Below are 22,312 nucleotides of genomic sequence, written 5' to 3'. Positions count from 1 at the left end.
GCCTGCGGAGGAACGGCCAAGATCAGGCCAAGGCGATAACATTTCAAAAGACCAAAGTTTACCTTGAAACAATGACTCTCAAAGACCCAGTACTGAGAGGGACAGGAAAGCGTTGGCAGTGGCCTTCCGGGCCATTAAACCGAATACACTGTGTGATTTCCCAAGCAATGCAATGGCTAAGTCACACACTGGTTCCACAACAATGGAGACATTTTTTTCTGAAGCCCTTGATGGGAGCAAAGGAAAAACAAGAGCATGTCTCTTTAATTAATATAAACATAAGCATCATCCAAACAGGAACACCTTGAGAGTAAAAGGGGACAGGATTAATGAAGACTGAGGCCGGAAGCTGGGCCACCCCACCAAGCACCATGAAAACCAAATAATGAGGGTCTCACTTGAGAAGGCCATACAGGCAGCACAGTCCGGGAGGGTCTCTGGCAGTTTGGGGGCCAAAAAGAACAATCTGGGGAAAATTCAAGTGTGAAGAGGAAGCCGAGGGGTGGGATGGATTGGAGAATAAGGGAGAGTTTTAGAGCCGAAAATTCATAACATGGCACACCAGGTCCTCCCTGGGTGGGTTCGACTGTCTCTCCAGTTCACGTTATATCACTCCTGCCTTTGAAATCTACCTTCTGACCGTGGGGGACATTGGCTTGTTGCCTGCGGCCCGCCGGGGTCCTCTCTCTGATGTTCTTCATGCAAACGGTTTCCTCTGCCCAGAACACCTCAGCCTCCTAGGATTTGTCTGCCTCACTCCTCCCTACCCTCTCTCCCGCCCCCCCTTCTCCAGAAAACCCTGAGCTTGCTTCTTTATCAGACTCCTATGCCACCAACACTTCTCTCAAGGTCCTTCCCATTTATATTACTTGTTTAATACCCGGCTCTGCCCGATTCAATGCTCTTCCCTCAGTTAGGCCTGGTATACAATCTGTTCTCAACAAACACGGGGGTGGGCAAAAGTAGGTTTACAGCTGTTCATGTGGAAAATAATGCAGTCATTCATAATGATACAGGAATAAATTCTGTTTTGCATATTCATAGCTGTCAGCCTACATCTGCCCACCCCTGAATTTACTGGATTGATCGCATTGCACAGGAAAATGTCACAGTTAAGTTTCCAAAAAAAATGTCAGGTCATGACGGGCTAGTTAAAAGCCAGAGGAGAAAAATAAAAATAAATGACAAGAGCGAGGCTCCTTGTTGAGTATTTTTCCGAAGGGGACTTCCATTTCAAGCAGAGCTGCTGCGAGGAACCCGGAGCCATCACCGGCCAGAAGAGGCCGGAGACCCTGCGGAGATCCGACTAGAGGTGACACTGGCCTCTGGTGGGTAAAACTGGGAACACAGCAGCTCCCAGGAAAAGGAGAAGCGGTCATGGCGCTAGAAATGATGAAAAACCCCACGTTTCTTTTGTTTTTCACTTTTCTCCCATGAGGGCTATGAGCCCACGGTCCAATTTCTACCTTAATGACACGTCAGCACTCGGGACTCTGCGTCTAGAACACTCACTCATTCACATCCGCTTTCCACGATAGCCAGAGAGGGAGCTGGCAGGAGACTGAGCCCCGCTAGGAGCGGATTTCACTACCGTGACTCCTGTCCCCCTGAGGAGCCTTTCCCAGCCTCCCGCCCAGTGTTTTCCTGGTGGAAAGGAAGACCCCGGGCACTCCGGAGACGGGGGTGCACTTTAAACCTCTGGCTCCTCGGAGGGTAACTGCTATCTGTGACCGGAGAGAGACGCTGGGACCGAAGGAGGGATGAATTAGAGTGAGGAAAGGGTGTACAGTTGAGGTGCAAAGATATGAACCATTTTTGCCTTATAAACAAATCAGATGACACTGTGTAATTTTGTTTGCTTTTCTGCTGCCGTGCACACACGCCCCAATGTCAGGAGATCCTGGAATGTGCAGGGTGTGTACCTGCAGTTCTGGGGGTGGGGGGTGCGGATGGGGGAGACGTCTCTAGCTGCTCTCGCTTCACTGATCAGTTTGTCATCATTTTAATCCCTAGGCTTTCAGGACATGCTGGCACCCTCACCTTATTCCTGTCCTTAGCCTATCCCTGCATATCCCTTACGCTGTCTGCATGCAGGCTGCTGCTAGCTCAGGAGAGGAAATCTCTGAGACCCAAATCACTGCCTCCATAGAAAGAGATCTCCGAGAGGAAAGGGGGTGTGCCCAGAGGAGCGGGGGGGGGGGGGGGGGAGGGTTCTATATGCCTGGGAGCAGCTGCGCTCTCTCCCTGAGTGTGTTCTAGGAGCGAGACTGACAGGGAAGGAGTCTGACTCCGATGATCCGACACACACAAACGTAAATGTACAAACAAACCCATGTTCCCAAGCAGAGCAAATGCTTCTTGGACCTTGGCCCGTGCTTTTGTGCAGTGGTGAGAACCACACCGCCACGCATCACATAACATAGCTGTTCTCAGACCACCCTTGTGAAAAGGGGGTCACTCCGGGCACTTGACGAAAAGCTCTGTTTCCCCAAACACCTGGGCCCCAGGCACATGTATGTAACAGATGGCGGCCATGCTCATTTCAATTAAGTGGAAGTGCACCAGCTGGCACCAACACGAGCCTGCCCGAGAGGAGCAATAATGCATACATTTATTTAATAAGCCTATTGCCTCATGCACCGTCACTCGCTTTCATCTTCTCTTTCATGTCGGCCAGCACGCGGTGCCAGGAACTCTATCTTGCCGCCAACTTCTGCTGAGAATGGAAACCTCGTTATAAAAGGGAGATGGATGGCACTGTGGAACCAGCAACAAGTGGACAATGCCCTCCCCGGTAATCTTTAAGAAGCAAGAGTTTAAGCCCAGCCCGTGTGACTTGGCCTTGACCTAGGAACCAGTAGGGCATGCTTGGATTCCTGGTCAGGGCACCTGCTTGGGCTGCGGGCTCCATCCCCGGTAGCGGGTGTGCAGGAGGCAGCAGATGGATGGTTCTTTCTCATCACTGATGTTTCTACTCTCACTCCCTATCCCTTCCTCTCTGAAAACAATCCTATCTAATATAAGAGTAATATGCAGGTTGACCATCACTCCAACACACAAGATGGCCACCCCTATGTGGTCAAAGATGGCTGCCCCCATGTGGACACAAGATGGCCAGCAGGGGAGGGCAGTTGGGAGGGACCAGGCCTGCAGGGGAAGGCAGTTAGGAGTGACCAGGCCGGCAGAGGAGGGCAGTTAGGCATAAATCAGGCTGGCAGGGGAGTGGGTAGGAGGTGATCAGCCTGGCAGGCAGGTGAGTGGTTGGAATCCAGCAGTCCTGGATTGTGAGAGGGATGTCCGACTGCCCACTTAGGCCCGATCGCACCAAGATCGGACCTACATGGGCAGTTGAACATCCCTCGAGGTGTCCCAGTTGGAGAGGGTGCAGGCTGGGCTGAGGGACACACATCCCCGTACACGCATCTCATGCACTGGGTCCTCTAGTAAAAATATAATAAGAAAAAAATAAGAAGCAGCCGCCAGAGTTTGGCATCAGTGACCTCCCGCCCCCACCGTCGCCCTGGCCCCTGGGGCCACACCTACCATCTCCTTGAAGGCGCTCTCCAGGGCCCCGATGACCAGGCACTCGTGGGGGATCTTCTTCTCGGTGAAGAAGCGCGTGGGCGGGGTGCCGGGGGAGCCGGGCGCGCCCACGCCCCCGCGGAGCGAGGCGGCGCGGGTGAGCATGCGGCCGGTGGGCGCGCCGTCGGGCTCGTCGCCCAGGCAGGCGGGCGGCAGCACGGCCGCGTTGCGCAGGATCTCCACCAGCTCCCGCAGCTGCTCCGCCACGTGCTGCTGCAGCAGGCGGGACGCCACCACCGCCGCGCCCGAGCCCGCGTGCCCGTCGAACAGCGACCAGTAGTGGCAGCACATGCCTTCCGACTCCTGCGGGAGGGACAGGACAGGGAGCGTGAGCACAGCGAGGCCCCTGTCCCGCCCCGGACACCCACACCCCCACCGCATGGCCGGGCCCACCGGCTCAGTGCATCTTCCTAGAGGGCTGGGGTCTGCACCCCTGGGGGCAAAGCGTGGCAGAGATGCCCAGGGAAAGACCCCCGGGGTTGGTCACGGCTGGCTCCCCCACCCTGGGGAGAAAGCTCCCTGCCTCTCCAGCAGGCGGGAGGGAGGGACCCCAACTGATCACAAGCCCATTTGGTCCCTGGGGCCGAGACCTGCTCAAGGTGATGTGCAGATGTTTGGGGTGAAATCCCACACAGACAGATGCTTGTTTAGAAGGCCAGCTTGAACCTCAAACCGGCCCTTTTGGGCAAGTTCTTTAAGGGGAAATACAGGGACTCATTTCCCCTCTGTAGGCCTTTATATTCTGAGAACCGGCCCCTCCTCTTTGGTCTACATCCTGGATTTTTGGAACACAGTCTTCCCTTAGAGGCCCAGTCTGATCCAGGCTTCACAGTTCACTTCTGCCCTGCCTCCTTCCTCCCCCAGCCTTCCAGCTGTCACTCAGCGTGTTTCCTCTTCTGGCCCTAACGCTGCTCATACAGTCCTGAGCAGCCTGCAGCCCCACACCTTCCATGGATTTAGCGCCTGTCAGGTGATTTCTAGAGAATTTCAAAATGAACGGTTTTAAAAAAGCATGTTTGAATCACAAATGCCTAAGATCTTAACTATGGGGAGGAAAAAGGAGCTCAATTAAGATCTACTAAATACTGAGATAACACATGTAGGTGTATATGACATCCATTTCTGACTGCTGGCTTATTATTCTGCAACAGTAAATACTGGGTTCTTTTTTAGCTGAAGCCATTAAATAAAACTTTCTTTTGGGCCATCTTATTTTTTTAATTGAAATATATAATATTTTGACATACACTAGTGTGTAAATGTAAGCTGTACAATATGTTGACCTAATACATTTATATACTGTACTATGATTACCATTACAGCAATAGTTAGCATGCCATGTAATTCTTTTGTGGGTGGTTAGAATAATTAAGGTATAAGCTCTTTCAAGTGTAATTATTACAATACAATATCGCTTCTATATTCACTATATTTTCTATTATAGCTCATTGCCAAGTCTGTCCCCTTAAACAGCATCTCTCCTACCATTGTCGGTCTATCTTATGGGAACCTACGCCATTACTCTATCTGCACTCCTTAAAACTTTTCCTCTCGATTCTGTGCTGGGTGCTAAGAGATAAACTGGTGGGGTTTCTTTTGTTTGTTTTTTAGCCACAAGTATTTACTGAGCAGTCTCTGTGTGACAGGCGCAAAAAAAGGAAGCAGTGGGGATAAATGACTGGATAAAAGAGATATCAGACATGGGTTAATACTAATCCGGCGGGAAAGAGAGACACGGATCAAATAATCACACAAGTAAACATGAGACTGTAATTCTGGGGAGGGCCACAGGAGGGTCCGCGGTGCTGTGAGGCCAGCCTGCAGAGGGGCCTGGCGAGGCAGCTTCCTGTGACAGGAGGACCAGGCTGAGGGCTGCTTGGAAGGAAACGGGATGAAGAAAGGAGGGGAGAGGATGCCAGGCAGCAGCACGAGTGGGTGCACAGGCCCTGTGGTGGAAGGTGCCTAAAGAGCAAACGGAGCCCAAACCGGTGTGGCTCGGTGGATAGAGCGTCGGCCTGCAGACGGAAGGGTCCCAGGTTCGATTCCAGACAAGGGCAAGCACGTTGGTTGCGGGGCACATCCCCAGTAGGGGTTGTACAGGAGGCAGCTGATCGATGTTTGTCTCTCATCCATGTTTCTGACTTTCTATCCCTCTCCCTTCCTCTCTGTAAAAAATCAATTAGACATTAAAAGAGAGAGAGAGAGAGAGAGAGAGAGAGAGAGAGAGAGAGAGAGAGAGAGCAGAGACTGAACCATGGTCACGTGGCTGAACGAGGCAGCGAGGCAGGAAAGGAGGGGGTGAGGTCAGACTTGAGACGGAGGGAGCAGCTAGACCCCTCAGTCCTGCCAGGACACATGAAGGTTTTGCCTTTAGCCTAAGAGTAACAACAGCCATTGGTTGAGATGGAAATGGCAAAGCTGATTTAGGTTTTTAAAAGATCACTCAAATGATGCCAGGAGAGGAGAGTGAAAGGAGGGATGCCCTCCTAAAAAGACAGTTAACCTAATCCAGGCAGTGAGAAACACTTAGGAACAACTAAAGTAACATAAAGCAGAGGAGTCAGCCCTGTCACTCAGGGAAACATTAAGCGGAAAGAGCAATGACGTCAGGATTAGAAAAATGGGCTCTAAGGGCATCCCTGGCACCAATCCCCTCCGTGGGAGGCAGAGCAAGGTTAGGGAGGCAGAGTGGCCACTAGCCCAGTGGCTCCTTCTAGGGCTGGCCGTCTAGACCCTATGTCTTACCAACTCTGTGCTGTTTTCCTAGTGAGTAAATGTAGGTGATAGCTGTCTTATGGGCGGGGGTGGGGGTGGGTGGGAGGGGGTAAGAGGTATCTGGGAGGGTTAAATGGTAATTTATGTTAAGTGACCAGTTAAGCAACACAGCATACACTGTGGGTGTGTGGCTGCTGTCATTACATTACAGTAGGATCATGGGTGAATCATTTTGTGGGCTTTTCAGTTCTTCAGCAAAGGGAGGGGTTACCCTAGAACCGTGGTCAGCAAACTGCGGCTCACGAGCCATATGCGGCTCTTTGGCCCCTTGAGTGTGGCTCTTCCACAAAATACCGCGGCCTGGGCGAGTCTATTTTGAAGGAGTGGTGTTAGAAGAAGTTTAAGTTTTAAAAATTTGGCTCTCAAAAGAAATTTTAATCGTTGTACTGTTGACATTTGGCTCTGTTGACTAATGTGTTTGCCGACCACTGATCTAGAAATTCTGACGCTTCTACTAACTCCGAAAGTCCTGCATTTAAGAAGTGTAGATCAGTGAGGACTGCGGGTGTGGAGGAAGAAGTTGGGCCTTGAAGCCCAGATAAGTGGACTTTGGATGACATGGGGGCCCAGGAGAGGCAAGTCCTGGGAGGCTGAGGTGCTGAGGCCCACTCTGGCAGACGCTTCCCCGGAATCCACTCCCCCTTCTGTCGCATCACTGATTCTGTTCGGGGCAGCAATGTAGCCACTAAAATACTTCTCCAGACTCCCTTGCAGCTGTGTGGTCACATGACCCTGTGCACTCCAGGGAGCTGCAAAGGGAAGTAGTCTCCTGGGTACAACTTCCAGAAAAGCTACTGCTTTCTGATTAAAAAGGACAACTCAATGGGTACGGGGTTTTGCCTTTTACCCTTCCCCCTTTCTTCCCGCCTGGGTCATAGAAGTAACACCTGAAGGTGGAGTAACCTGCCTGCAAAAAGGGCAGAAAGCTGCAGCTCTGTGGAGGGGCAGGAGGCAGGAGCCTGGCCGGGGATGCCTGGCGCGGGAGGCCACACTGCCCCGGACAGCCCGCCTCGGGGTCCTGCCACGCGGGCTTCAGGACATGCCGACAGGCCCCTGTTAGGTCCTGTAGCGAGAGCTGGGGCTTGGAGAAGAGCGGACGTGCACGATTACATAGCATCCTGGGAGCTGTGGCATGAGGGGTGGAGGGAAGCATGCAACATGAGTAAGGCACAAGCACAGCAAGAATGAGAATCCAACAGGAAGGATAAAACAGAACTCCGGGCTTCCTTGGATGGAATTCAGAGTCCGTGTATCTCTATTTTGAAGAACTTCTGAAACTTGGCATTTCCTCCTATTATGCCTGCAAGGCAGTCCCTATGACTCGGTTGCCCACAGAAATAAGGCATGGTCATTCCGCATGTCTTGTCATTCCACACGTCCTGTCATTCCACATGTCTTGACGGACTGTTGATGCTCACCGCTACCTGCAATGGTGGCAGCAGCTAGTACAGCCACCTCTGGCTCTGGTCATTTGCCGCATTAGCAAAGTACATGCTGCCACATTACATCTTCATGACCCGGGAAAAGTGGCAAAAGGAAGCGAAATCTTGCTCCACACATCTGATTCCCCAGACGCCAGGCCACCGGAGTAAAACCCGCACACAGTCCTCCGGTGCCCGGTTTCAGGGAAAACCCAGCGACCCTGTCTGCCGTGTCTGAGGAGGCCGCCGCGGGCGCGGGGCCGAGAGGCAGCTGTCTCCGGGTCCAGGTGCAGTTACACCACCGTCGTCATGTTCCTGAAGCCTTGATTTAAAGCAGACCAAACCCCATGCAAAAACAGGCTGCGCTGCTATGGAACACGACTGCACTTTGCAAAAGCAGCTCTGGAATTCTCCCGACAAGCATTCCAAGCATTCCCTTCAACAGGGCCGAGCAGCGCTTTGCAGTAACCACAGCAACCAGGTGACAGCACGTCTGGGGGCTTTCCGCGCAGACAACAGGAGACCTGGTTGGGGGACTTCTGAGTGGGGCACAGCGGTCAACACTGTCCCTGTGAGAACTCCTCCACAGCAGTGCTATCCTAGTACACTCTGGTGCAGCCCATTTTTAAAATGCAATTAATAATTTGCACAGCTAAAACCTGTAAGGTAATTTTTCCACAGAGAAGTTTGTCTCGTACTGTGTAACCTAACACTGGCTGATGTGGGGCCCAAGCCTAGACCAGTGCAGTATCTCTACAGGTGGGGGCCCACCGTGATCCTCTTTGAAGGCCCCCTCCCCCTACACACACACCTGGGGATTGTTAACGAGCAGCCAAAAATTGAGAAGCCCTTGTCTCATGAAACGGGGGCTGCTAAGCAGTCAGGGGACTCAACTTCTAGCCCCAAGTCTGCCCTGGGCTCACTGTGTGACCTCGGAAAGTCACTTACATTCCCCTGAACTGGCCGGACAAGTGGTGTCCGAACTGTCTTCCTGGTTCTGAGGTGGCGCCTTAGGAAAGAGGGAGTGAGGTGGGTGCTTCAGTGATGTGTTCCTCTGACAATTCCAACCAGAGCCGTGCAGTTTCATCAGTTATAAACACCAGGGTCTTGCCCGGCTGGTATGGCTCAGCAGTTGAGCGTTGACCCAGAAACCAAAAGGTCGTTGGTTTGATTCCGGGGCAGGGCATATGCTGGGGTTGCGAGCTAGATCTCCAGTAGGGAGCATGCAGGAGGCAGCTGATCGTTGATGATCCTCTCTCATCGATGTTTCTATCTCTCTATCCCTCTTTCTTCCCCCCTCTCTCTCTAAAAATCAATAAAAACATACTTAAAAAAGAGAAAAAACACTAGGGTTTTGCAAAAGATTTTGGACAAAAAGATACAACTGTCTAAAAAAAAAAAATTCAAAGCCCTTGAACTTGATAAAACCAAGCCCATTAAGAGATTTCAAGCCGAAACCGGTTTGGCTCAGTGGATAGAGTGTCGGTCTGCGGACTGAAAGGTCCCAGGTTCGATTTCAGCCAAGGGCATGTACCTTGGTTGCAGAAACATCCCCAGTAGGAGGTGTGCAGGAGGCAGCTGATCCATGATTCTCTCTCATCGATGTTTCTAACTATCTCTCTCTCATCCTCTCTGTAAAAAATCAATTTTATATATATATATATATATATATATATATATATATATATATATATATATATATAGAGATTTCAAAATGTTGAGTGTCCTCATATATATATATATATATATATATATATATATATATATATATATATAAAGAGATTTCAAAATGTTGAGTGTTCCTTAGGGTAAGGAACTTAAAGCAAGGGGTACACTATTGTGGGGAAGTGGGCTCTCACCACATGCTGTGACTCCAGGCCAGCCGTTAAAGTGTAAGAGACCGCAGACTCACAGAGACACCCGGGGACGGGTCCAGGCACCCCCCATCATTCACCAAGCCTTACAGCGTAAGCTATATTCTAGATGCTTCACGCACGTTAGCTCAATAAGCCTTACTCCAAACCTAGGAATGACCACTCGGTAGGAATGGTCACTCTCCCCATCCTATAGAGGAGAAAACGAGGGACAGAGTGCACCTGCTCGAGGTCACCACCTGAGTGATGCGGCCGGGGTCAGTCCCTGCCCTACACCATCAACCGTATGAAGCTAAATACCCTACCCCACCCTCCTCTGGCCCCTGGAGAAAAGCTCGCCCTAATGCACACTGGCACTCAAATCCACCACTTCTCTCTGCAACCTGAATTGGAACCTGGGTAATTTTTCCTCAAACACAAAATCTGATCATATTTCTATGACCAGTCTAACAACCTGCTCAGAAGCTGGCTCCAGTCTACGAGCCCCAGTGTGCAACCTCTGAGCCAGCCTCTTCCTCTCCCTGACTCCAAATTCCACCCACCCCTGCAGCTCACCACAACCACTGCCCTCCTCTGCTCGATCCCACACACCCCCCCCCCCCTGCCCCCGGCCCCTGTTGGCTCAGTATTCGGCTTAAATATCATCTCCAAACTCTCACCACTCCCTGAAACCATCCAACTGCAGAATTCGTCATATTGTACGTGATCTGTCACCTGCTTGGGCAAAGATAGAAAGAATATTCTGGAAAATGGGGAACTAATAGGCAATGCAGGTGAAAAGAGGAGTATATGTGGTTGTCAACATATGGACACACCAGGGTTATTTTAAAAGCTGGGTAACGTATGTATGCACCTTCAAGTGACTCCACACACACCGACCCCATCTGTCCTGATGCGTCAGCACAGAAAAGCGCAGGCTGCACAGCAAGACACCTGGGTTCTGGAATTCACTACGTTGTGATATCTTAGGCAAGTTTCTTACCTGTTCCCGACTGCTTCCTTGTTTAAAGAACAAGATAGAACTAGGACATACCAGGTGTACCAGTTAATAAGGCGGATTTTTTTCAATAGATGGAGTCATACATATGTTGATATATATTCAATTTGATATGTATGCTATTTTGTTGTATTGACAACAAGCTTCAAAACTTCCTATGTCAAATTTGCTGAAGGTGTTAACATCATAGATATTTTTATGCTTAAAAATGTCAAATTTTGTGCCCCAAGAGAGCATTGGCGGGAAGTTTTAATTCATTACTTTATTTTGAAGAAACGTGCTGCTGAAAGTTATCGTATACTTCGGGAAGCTTATGGTGAGCATGTTCCATCTCAAGATACTTGTGAACACTGGTTTCAATGGTTTAATAGTGATGATTTTGATGTGAAAGACAAAGAATATCCAGGTCAACCCAAAAAGTTTGAAGACCAACATTTACAGGCATTATTGGATGAAAATGAGTGTCAAACTAAAAAACAACTTGCAGGAAGATTAAACGTTGTTCAGCAAACAATTTCTGGTCATTTACAAGCAATGGAAAAGATGTTAAAGGAAGAAAAATGGGTGCCACATCAATTGAACGAAAGACAAATGGAAAACCAAAAATTCATCAGTAAAATGTTGCTTCAGCATGAAAGAAAAGTCTTTTTTGCATCAAATTGTGACTAGCGATGAAAAGTGCATTTATTCTGAGAATCCCAAATGCACAAAATCATAGGTTGATCCAGGTCAACCATCAACATTAACTGCAAGGCCAAATCGCTTTGGAAAGAAGACAGTGCTCTGCATTTGGAGGGATCAGGAAGGGGTGGTGTATTATGAGCTTCTAAAACCAGGTGAAACCATTAATACTGATCGCTACTGACAACAAATAATAAATTTGAACCACACTTTGATGGTGAAATGACCAGAATGTGCCAGAAGACATGGCAAAGTAATTTTGCTTCATGATGATGCACCACCACACACTTCAAAACCAGTTGAAGACACGTTAAAAGATCCTGCCTGGGAAGTATTAACCCTCCCGCCATATTCCCCAGACCTTGCTCCTTCAGATTACCACTTGTTCTGATCGATGGCACATGCACTTTCTGAGCAGCACTTCAAAACATACAAAGAAGTGGAAAACTGGGTCTCTGAATGGTTTGCCTCAAAACAAGAAAAGTTCTATTGGGACGGTATCCACAAATTACCTGAAAAATGGGGGAAATGTGTAGCTATCAATGGACATTACTTTGAATAAAGCACTTTTGAAGTTTCTGTTGAAATGATGGTGTTTTCTTTGATTATAAAATCCACATTATTAACCGGTACACCTAGTGGACTGCAAGGATTCACTCATTTAAGACCTGTCTCAGAGTCCCCTCTCCTATGTGCCTGACTCAGGCTGCGCACTGGGGTTGTAGCAGGGAGAGGAACATCATGGTTCCCAAGCTTTAGAACGTGAACAGGTAAGTACAGTGTGTTAGGAAGGAGACGTGCATGATGACACAGGAGTGGAAGATGTGAATTAAATGTGCAGACAACCATGGGTTGCGGGGGTAGGGGTGTGACCATGATGGGATAACACGAGGGAGCAATCATAATGCTAAAACTGTTGTATCCTGGTAGTGATTACATGAATCTACGTATATGTTAAAATTCATAAACTATGCTCCAAAAGAAACATATTGTATAATAATTTTTTAAACGATAAATAAAATGGATAGCACTATGCCCAGCATAGAAGAGAAACAACAACAAAAAAAAACTAGAAGCAATAGTAACTGCTTAAACTCGCTAACAAATGGCCTGGGTGGGGGAGCATGAGCAGGCAAGGGGCTTAAGGACGCCCTGACCCTGGGATGCCAAGATGCGCACGTTAGCTCCTCACTTTCACCTCTGTCCAACGGGCCCTCACCTTCCCCTCACTGTGTAGCATCTGTCATTTCTATTCTCCTTAAATTCTTTCCGACGGAAAAATCTAAGTTCAAAGTGCACCTACTGAGTACCTACTGCGTCTAATCCTCACCACACCACCATCAAATGGGTGTCATTACCCCATTTTACCAATGGTTTAACGCAGTGGTCGGCAAACTCATTAGTCAACAGAGCCAAATATCAACAGTGTAACGACTGAAATTTCTTTTGAGAGCCAAAATTTTTAAACTTAAATTTCTTCTAACGCCACTTCTTTAAAATAGACTCGCCCAGGCTGTGGTATTTTGTGGAAGAGCCACACTCAAGGGGCCAAAGAGCTGCACGTGGCTCACGAGCCGCAGTTTGCCGACCGTGGGTTTAACAAGGGCACAGGTATGTGGTGACATCAAGATTAGAACCTAGTCCGTTCAATTCCAAATTAAAGGATCTTTCCAATTTCCCAATACACACAACTCTGTGGAATTAATCTCCCTGGTTTCTGCAACTCTGTAGCCTTTAGGACCTCTGTGCTAATGTACTTGGTTGCTTGCTAGTAACTGTGTACATGTCCTGGGCCACGAACTAACTGCTGAAACTTCTCCACAAGTTAACCTCTGGTGGAATCTAAAATGTCCCCGGATTAACCTCTGGTGGAATCTAAAATGTCCCTGGGTCCGTGGCCCAGGATACAAAGTTCTACACCCAAAAAATCAACCCTTTAAATTCAGAGTCACAGACTCTTAACAAATTTTAAAATTACTAATATTATTTTAACAACTATTTACCTTGTTTCTGCTTCAGACAGCACGAATGAAAGGCGCACTCTACTTTGAGAAAAGCATGATTGAGCCCTTTCCTGGCTTACCACATAATTAAATGTGACAGCTGTCACTTATGCCTCACAAAAGAATGACTGTGAAGCGGTGGTTCCCCCCCATCGCATGGTGAATTATTTCACTTCTCAGCAAAATAGTCTTATTTGTAATTTACAACACATACACGCATTCCCACCTCCTTCCAGGAATACACCTGCAGCCAAATAAAGAGAAATTCCAGAAGGTGACAAATTGAGAATCGAAAGTTCACAGTTTCTCTGTTAGGATTTCTCTACAGAAGGCTCGATGTCACATTCTCTCACGTCCTAGAAACCGCTTTTTAATAATGTTGCGCATTGCCTTTTATCCTATTCTCATGATTACCTAGAATGCCAGAACTTGAATGAATGAGTTGTAACTGGGGAAGAGCTTCTGGAGTATTTCAGTAAATAGAAGACTGCTCCCAACAGAAATTTTCCCACTGAACCGGGAGCGGAAATAAGCCCTGCAATGAGCAGCATGTACCCATGTGGGCTCAGGTGAAGTTACAGCTAATCAAGCATGTAAAAAATGGGTAGCCTAGCCCAGCCTGTGTGGCTCAGTGGTTGAGCATCAACCTATGAACCAGAAGGTCAAGGTTGGATTCCCGGCCAGGATACATGCCGAGCTTGCAAGCTCGTTCCCTAGTAGGGGGTCTATGTAGGAGGCAGCCAATCAGTGAGGTTCCTATCTCTCTCCTTTCCTCTCTGAAATCTATAAAAATATACTTAAAAAAAATGAGTAGCCTAAACGTCAGCCCTATTTGAAGCAGGAGCCACATCAACTCTGGGGATCCCACAGGGAAGACAGGCTCATAAGCCATCTGGGAGGCAATGGGGTGGCCCCGCACCTGGCGAGCTGACAAAGAAAGGGAGATTCTAGACAAAACTTAGATGTTTCCCATGGAGTCCGGGAGAAGAGCTGAGACATAAAGCAGGAAACACGAAAGCCAGGAATGCGGTCTGACACGTCTGTGCCAGTGTACAGAGGTGGGGATTTTGCATTCTCTTACGCATTGCACAGATAGCTAGCATTCTCTTACTGCACAGATGGCTAACAATTTACAACCCTCCTCCCAGACCCTCCCGCCCAGATGAGCACTGGCTTAACGCATCCAAGGCTGAGGGGAGTTCAAAACAGCCAGTCAGCACGTAGGAGGAAAATTAGAAATTCTCTCATGTGTTTTCATCCAGAGCTGAAGAAATTGAGCTTTGCTAGTAGTATTTGCCATTCAGACGGACTCTGGCGCCCTCAAGTGGTAGGCTTGTCAATTTTCTCCATGAACATGGATGCTCTCTCATACCCCTCAGCTTTGCTATGTTATGACCTTTAACTGGGTACCTGCTCCCCCAACTGGTCTTGTCCATGAAATTACTAGGTTTTCAACTAAATTACCTCTCACAAATTGGAAAGGAGGTTTTTAAAAAAACTTCTGCAAAGAAACTGCTGATAGAAAATAGGAGCAAATAAACACGTCGCCTCCAGCACTGAACTCAGGCCAAGGCAAGCCAGTCTAGTTCTATCTAACAGTAATAATCCTTCCAGCCAAAAGTACCCAGAATCATCATCATTCCAGCCAAAAGGATCCGACGTGCTCAAGGACACAGTTGAAATAGGGGGTCAGACTCGCCATTGCTAATGATACCTTGAGATATTCGCTAATGGGAACACCAAGTCCTGGCTTTTAGCAAGACAGCAAATGAGTCACTGTGTGAAAAACACTCAGGCCAACGCTCAGCATATGATAAACACCATGTAACTGTTAGCTGTTATTATTTTAAAACATCGCCTTTTTATCCCCATTGTTTTTAAATATGCATATAAATATGTAATTGTGTATTATATGGATATACAGCAGTATAATTACATATCAACAAATGAAAAAAATACATTGGGGGTACCTATTCAAAAACACTGTCTTCAAGTGATGGTTCGGAGATGGACGTTTCAGACATAGCTGTCTGATGAGAAAGAGTGGTGCCCTCCTGGCCGCCTGCCCTGAAGACACAGGTACTCAGCTCCTTTGACATTCTTCTTCCCTTCCTTACCCCAACCCGCCAGGTGTTAAGATCACCCGAGGAGGGGCCCTATCTAGCAGCAGCGAGAAAGCACTATCACAAGTGCAGAATCCACTCCGAGTGAAATCCCATGGCTGATCTCCCCGAAGGCAGGGTCTGAGCATGGGAGGCACTCACCTCCCTTTCTCACTGCAGATAAAAGGAATTATGTACTTCTTTCCCACTGTCCCCCTTTTCCCACTGGGGAACCACAGACTTGACCTGGTCTTCTGACTCCCCGCTATAAGCCACCACCATATGGCTTGATTTCCATAAAGTTTCTGGCCAGTTTTCAAGGTATCACTGTGCAGAGGGTAACTCAGAATGTAGAGGAACTGCTTTAAGCATTTCACCCACAGTGCTCTCCAAATCATCTGATCTGCACAGTAACACCAGCAGGGGGCGATGAATAAGCTTGATGACAAGAGCTGACAGGAGGAAAAATCTGAGCAACTTCATCAAGTCCTTCCTAGGACCCAAGCTCTGCCCGCTGCCTGCTCAGAATCATGCCCATACTGCACAACTTGCTTCTTTATTTCTAACCACACCTCTCTTTTTTACTAAACGATTCAAATAGTTTGCTCCCCAGTGGGAAGAACCCTTAATGTCACCTACTGAAGTGAGAATGCTGCTTCCTTCTTAGGAGCTGACAATATAAAATGGAGATTCTTTTGGTTCAATTCCTCCAATATTATGAGGCAGAGGGATGTATGATAAGCTTAGCTAGTTTGGTGCTTGTTTCTTAAATGTGGCAATTTAGCCCCATATCTTAAAATATTAAATTAATTTCTGATGGGAAGTATAAAGTTTGCAACAGTTTTGGTTTCATTGTATTGTGCTTTATTCTAGACCAGCAGTTCTCAACATTTTTCATCAAATGGCATCATAAACTAATTACTACAATTCTGTGGCACACCAGAAAATATATCATATTTTTTGCCGATGGGACCAAAATAATAGGTATAATTTTTAGTCATTCCTACCAGATGGCTACTGTATTGGCTGTTGTTATTTTTTTATTTGATAATCTAAGGGAAAATAAGTCAGTGCCCCTGACTCAGTAGTGAGGTATTGCATGTTTTAAAAATTCTTGCGCACACCAGTTGAAAATCATTGTTCTTGACTGATAAGTTAGCTCAGGAATGTGAGCAAACTAATACTTTATACCTCAACGATTTCTCCCTAAATTAATTTACAATAAAATATAAATGTGAAATAATAATGAAATACTGCTGCAAACTCCACTATTCTGAGCAGTTTTCCTATTTTTAACTAATTTAATTCTAACAACCCTAAAATAGACAGAAACTATTATTCCTGATTCACAGATGATGAAATGCAGCCACGGTGAGGTCAAGTAACTTACACAGGTAACTCATCTCATGAATTAGACTCTCATTCAATGAGATCGCTTTTCTTTTTGCCCTGATTTTATGCAAACATCGATCATTTAGCAAGACAAAATGACCTATAAGGACAGGATGACGATGAACAATTTCCTTTCAATTCTCTTATTCACCGGGTCAGTAAGAGCTGTTGTCCAGCTGCTAAGTTGACAGGATACACTACTAAATAACTCCTAAAAGAGAAATCATAGCCCTGGCTGGTGTTGCTCAGTGATTATAGCATTGGCCCATGGACTAAGCGCACATACCTGGGTTGCAGGTTCAATCCCTGGATCAAGTCAGATGCGTGCGGGAGGCAATCAATGTGTCTCTCACATCAATGTTTTTCTTTTCCTCTGTCTTCTTCCCTCCCTCCCCTGCACTCTCTCTAAAAATCAATGGATAAAATATTCTTGATTGAGAATTAACTAAAAAAGGGAGAGAAACTGCAATGGAAATGAGAAAATATTTAGTATCATATGATACTGAACATTAGGAGTTACTCTTCCTTTACTTTGGATTTTTCCAAAGACATTTTTTCCGGCACATTTTCCAATTGCTAATGAGTAAAGAGGCAGCATGTTACAAGTTCAGACTCTGAGGTTGGAGTACCTGGGTTGAAATTAGGCTCCACATTTTCCAGGCCTGTGCCTCAGTTTCATCAGAAAAATAAAGAAAATATTGCCAGATCTAAAGATCTAGGGCAGTGGTAGGCAAACTGTGGCTCTCCAGCCACATGTGGATCTTTGGCCCCTTGAGTGTGGCTCTTCCACAAAATACCACAGCCTGGACGAGTCTATTTTGAAGAAGTGGCGCTAGAAGTTTAAAAAATTTGACTGTCAAAATAAATTTGTTGTACTGTTGCTATTTGGCTCTGTTGATAATGAGTTTGCCGACCACTGATTCAGGGAAATCCCGTCACAAGTGAAGCAGGGAGAAAGTTCTATTTCCTTTGCCTTCATACTTGCTCCAGAGGGGAAATCTACTGTGGAACCATGTCTTAGTTGTGTTCTCAGCTACTGGTTACATCTTGGTCAAACCTAATCTTCTGAGTAAACCAACACCCAATGAGAGAGAACTGTAAAGTTACTCTCACTGCCACCAACATGGCAATTCCTGGTAGTAAGGTCATCCTTCGTAACCATGGGTGAGAGTTTCAGTCTCTGGAATTCAGAGTTTTGAGAGAAACCACTGAACTCTGGCTTCAAAGAATCTAAGTCAATAAGTATGTTATTTTCACACGCCCAGAACAAAGACCTTGATTAAGAGGGAAAGTTAGAGTAATAAACACAATGAGAGAGTAATAAAAGGCCGCTCCTATTGTTTCCGTAGAGCTGACATCATTGCAGGAAGCAGACTGCCAAATGAGGGCCATGTATCCCGGAGTCCTGCCACTGTGGAACCACAGCAACCCCCACTTCGTGTCCTGGGGACAAACGTCCTTGCAGAAAACAGGAAAAGAGTAGCAAATCCTCACTCCAGAGAGTGGAAAGAGACTCCTCATTTCCCTTGCACTTCTCCCCATCCCAACTGGGATCCTATCTGCCTAGAATTCCCACAGTGCAGTCCTAGCCTCTGCTGTGAAATATAATCACTTTCCCCTCCCCTGCCGACGAACTTGGCCACGACGGGACACCGCCATCTCCTGTTATTGTAATTAGACACCAAACTAATAGATACTGAAACCACATACTTTGATGTGTTTTGACTAAATTACACGACATGAGGGAGCTCCTAAGGAAACAGACTTGGAATGCATGTGTCCACCGCCTAGTCTTAAGCCCAAACAATCTGTTCCAAACAGTCGGATGTGGGGGAGGTGTTCTGGTGTTGCCACAATGCCCTATTCTCCCACCCACACTCCTAACGTGAGGGCCAGAACCTTCCTTTCTCTGTGACAGTTGATATTCCGCTGTATATATAACTTACAAAGTAACCCCCGCCCCCTCAGGTAAGTGTAGTATCCATCTGTCACCATACATAATCTATATATATATATAAAAGCCTAAGCGACCGGCCAAGCAGACATGCACTGATCACCAGGGGGCAGACACTCAATGTAGGATCGGACACCACTGACATGGAAACATGGAACAGACTGATGAATCTCAGAGGGAAGGGGGGAGAGGGTAGGGCAGGAAGAGATTAACCAAAGATCTTATAAACTTACTAGAGGCCTGGGGCACGGATTTGTGCACCAGTGGGGATCCTAGGCCTGGCCTGTGAGAATTGGGCCAAAACTGGAAGTCTGACGTCCCCTGAGGGGTCCCAGATTGCGAGAGAGAACAGGCCAGGCCGAGGGACCCCACAGGTGCACAAATCCATGCACTGGGCCTCTAGTTATTTCAATATTACTGACTATATTCCCGCTGCAGTAATTTACATTCCATTACCATTTGTAACTGCAACTTTGTACTTCTGAATCTCTTCACCCAGCCCCACAAACCCATTCCCATTTGACAACCACCAGTTTGTTCTCTATCTATGAGTTTGTTTGATTATTTATTTTGGCTTTTAGATTCCACATATAAGTGAAATCATATGGTCTTAGTCTTTGTCTGACTTATTTCCCTTAGAATATCACCCTCTAGGTCCATCTGTGTTGTTGCAAATGGTGAGAGTTCATTATTTTTTATGGCCAAGTAATATTCCATTGTATACATGTACCACTACTTTTTAAAATCAAATCATCTACAAATAGACACTTAGGTTGCTACCATACCTTGGTTAAGGCATATGAAATGTCCTTCTCTGTCTCTTGGTATAGCCTTAGTTTTAAAGTCTACTTTGTCTGAAATAAGTATTGCTACCTGCACTTTTTTAAAAATCCATTCACATTTAAAGTAATTAATGATAGCTATGTAGCCATTGCCATTTAATTATTCACACTGTTGATCTGTTTCCCCTTCTTCTTCTTCTTAAAGATGTACCTTAACATTTCTTGTAATACTAGTTTGGTGGTGGTGAACTCCTCTAGCTTTTTCCTGTTTGAGAAGGACAGGAACTCTTTAACACTAGGTTTATAAGATGCCCTCAAGAGCGAACTCATCTGGTGTCCTTTTCTTTATCTCATCCCTAGAATTAGATACTTGAGAACTGAAAAGCAAAGTTCTTAGAAAAGCAATGCTTGCACTTGAGGCTGGCAATCATCATGATAGATGAAGACTCCTTAAAAACCTCTCAAATCAAAGGAAATAAAACCGAGGAATGGTGATTAGTTCCCACAAACATTGGGAGGCAGGCAGGAGGCTGTTAGGGATAAAGTGTTGCTCAGCAAGTGAACAGGATCTTTCCTAAGGGACAGTCTTATGAAGGTATCTTTTGGGAATACTAGTATTTTATTTATTTTTAATTTAAATATGTATTTTTTTTTTTATTGATTTCAGAGTGGAAGGGAGAGAGAAACATCAACAATAAGAGAGAATCATTGATTGGCTGCCTCTTGCACACCCTTTACTGGGGGGCAAGGGGGAGGGAGAGAGAGGGATTGAGCTCACAACCCAGGCATGTGCCCTTAGCCTGAATCGAACCTGGGACCCTTCAGTTCACAGGCAGATGCTCTGAGCCAAACTGGCTAGGGCAGAATACTTGCATTTTAGATTCTCTTCCTTCCTAGCTACCCACGCTATGTCCCCAAACAAAGAATCAGAGGCATGGAGATGTTAAGAGGCTTGCAACATTATCCATTGCCCTGGTATCCATTTCCAACCTGCCTGCTGTGGGCTTACAGTTCTTCACACAGAAACCACCACCATGACCCAGGCACAGGGAGAGTTCCAGCCCGGCCTGTCACAGAAAGCATCCTTCTCTCCTTCACATCCACTGCAGATGCTTCAAAACTTCTTCATTTCACTAACTATGTCCTTACCCTCGACATTTAAAAAGAAACTGGCTCCATTACTGAGTATTTTGTGAAGAAGAATACAATAACTTAACCATGTCTCCTTGTGTTTCTTCAGGAGAAAACACTAGAGTGCAGAACACTCTTAAGCGCTTTTACTTGTATCCCTTTTACGTTTTATGAAGTCTTCCAAACATTGGTCCTTTAGTTCTCGCCCTTTTCCTTATATGTAGCTGGAATCTGAAATGACTTTGTTTTCTTTCTTAAAGTCAGGAGCTGCTGTTGAGAGCTCAGCCAGATACAGAGAAACAGCACTCCTCCAGTAAGTGCATCATGGAGGCCAGGAGAGGCAGAATATAATGTATGTTACTGTATCCACCAAGTTTTGTGTGTGTGTGTGTGTGTGTGTGTGTGTGTGTGTGTGTGTTAAGTTTTGTTTTCACACAGGAAGATTAATTTGACTTCTTTGGCTAAAAGACTTCTCTTTGAATCGGCATAAGAGATGGCTTACAGTTGCCTTAAAATCTTTACACCAATTAATAATTATCTGCAGTAAGAAACATACCATCTCATTCTATCCAGTTACTTCTATGGCCATTCAATATAAGAAATGTCATTGAACAAAAAGCCAGACTTCTAGAGAATCCCTCTATCACCGATGGTTCGTTTATAACGTATATATAAAAAAACAAACTCCTATGGGGCCCTGGCTGGTTTGGCTCAATGGATGGAGTGTCAGCCTGTGGACTCAGTTGTCCTGGGTTAGATTCGGTCAAGGGAATGTACCTTGGTTGTGGGCGCATCTCCAGTGGGGAGTGTGCAAGAGGCAACTGAATCGATGTTTCTGGCTCTCTATCCCTCTCCTTTACTCTCTGTAAAAAAAAATCAATAAAAATATATTTAAAACAAAACAAAAAAACCTCCTATGGTTGGTTAATTCTTTTTTCCAGTGTGAATTTAATGTTACTTTACAGAAAAGTTTGTTTCCTTCAACAACCACTAAAAAAGGTGGCATTCTAGATGAAAGAACTCTGTAAATGTTTATTTTTACTTTATTAAGTTTATTGGGGATGAGGAGATGAAGAAAGCAGGGAGACATGAATCACACCGCGTAGAAGAAGCCCATGCATCTTCCTTCTGCAGCCTTCATATGTCAACCCTGTTTGCAAATAAGGTAATGGTGCCGTTATTTATCCCGAGGTCCCATTTCTTACTGAGAGTATTTGCCCCTTTTCAACCTTATTGTTCTGACGTCTCTATGGCTGAGGGCATGGTTACCTCCCTTCCACTCCCACTCTCTTGTTGGAACGTCTTTGAGTTTGCAACTCCTGAAATCTAAACCTCCCTCCTCTTGCTTCTGAGTTTCAGAGTGGTATTTCTAACATCTTACAAAAACACTTCCAACCTAGGAAGTTAGAATATTCCAAACTCAAGTCATTCCCGCCCTCCCCTCACCTTTAGCCCTGTACCTGCTCCAGGGCCCACATTCAAGAACCAACATCCAGGAGCTGAAACCTGGCACCTCCAACTCTTCCCTGCTCATGAGGAGGTCGTCTGGGCACTTCAACTGCCTCTCTCACATCATCTCCTCTGGGCCTTCCCTTGCTCTGATCGCTGCCTTATTCCA

General features: G+C 46.4%; 1 protein-coding gene across 2 annotated transcripts in view; it reads right to left on the bottom strand.

Moving 5' to 3' along the window:
- Window positions 1–22,312, bottom strand: part of PPM1H (protein phosphatase, Mg2+/Mn2+ dependent 1H) — a 238,714-nt gene that overhangs the window by 126,403 nt on the left and 89,999 nt on the right. For both annotated transcript variants that reach the window (XM_084877594.1, XM_084877593.1), the window contains exon 3: window positions 3,544–3,885. In XM_084877594.1, the coding sequence (XP_084733720.1) occupies window positions 3,544–3,885 (342 nt within the window). The remainder of the gene's footprint in view (window positions 1–3,543; window positions 3,886–22,312) is intronic.

The sequence above is a fragment of the Pipistrellus hanaki genome (genome assembly GCF_964339955.1).
Source record: "Pipistrellus hanaki genome assembly, chromosome: 3".
NCBI lineage: Eukaryota > Metazoa > Chordata > Mammalia > Chiroptera > Vespertilionidae > Pipistrellus > Pipistrellus hanaki.
This window is presented reverse-complemented; position numbering and strand designations above follow the sequence as displayed.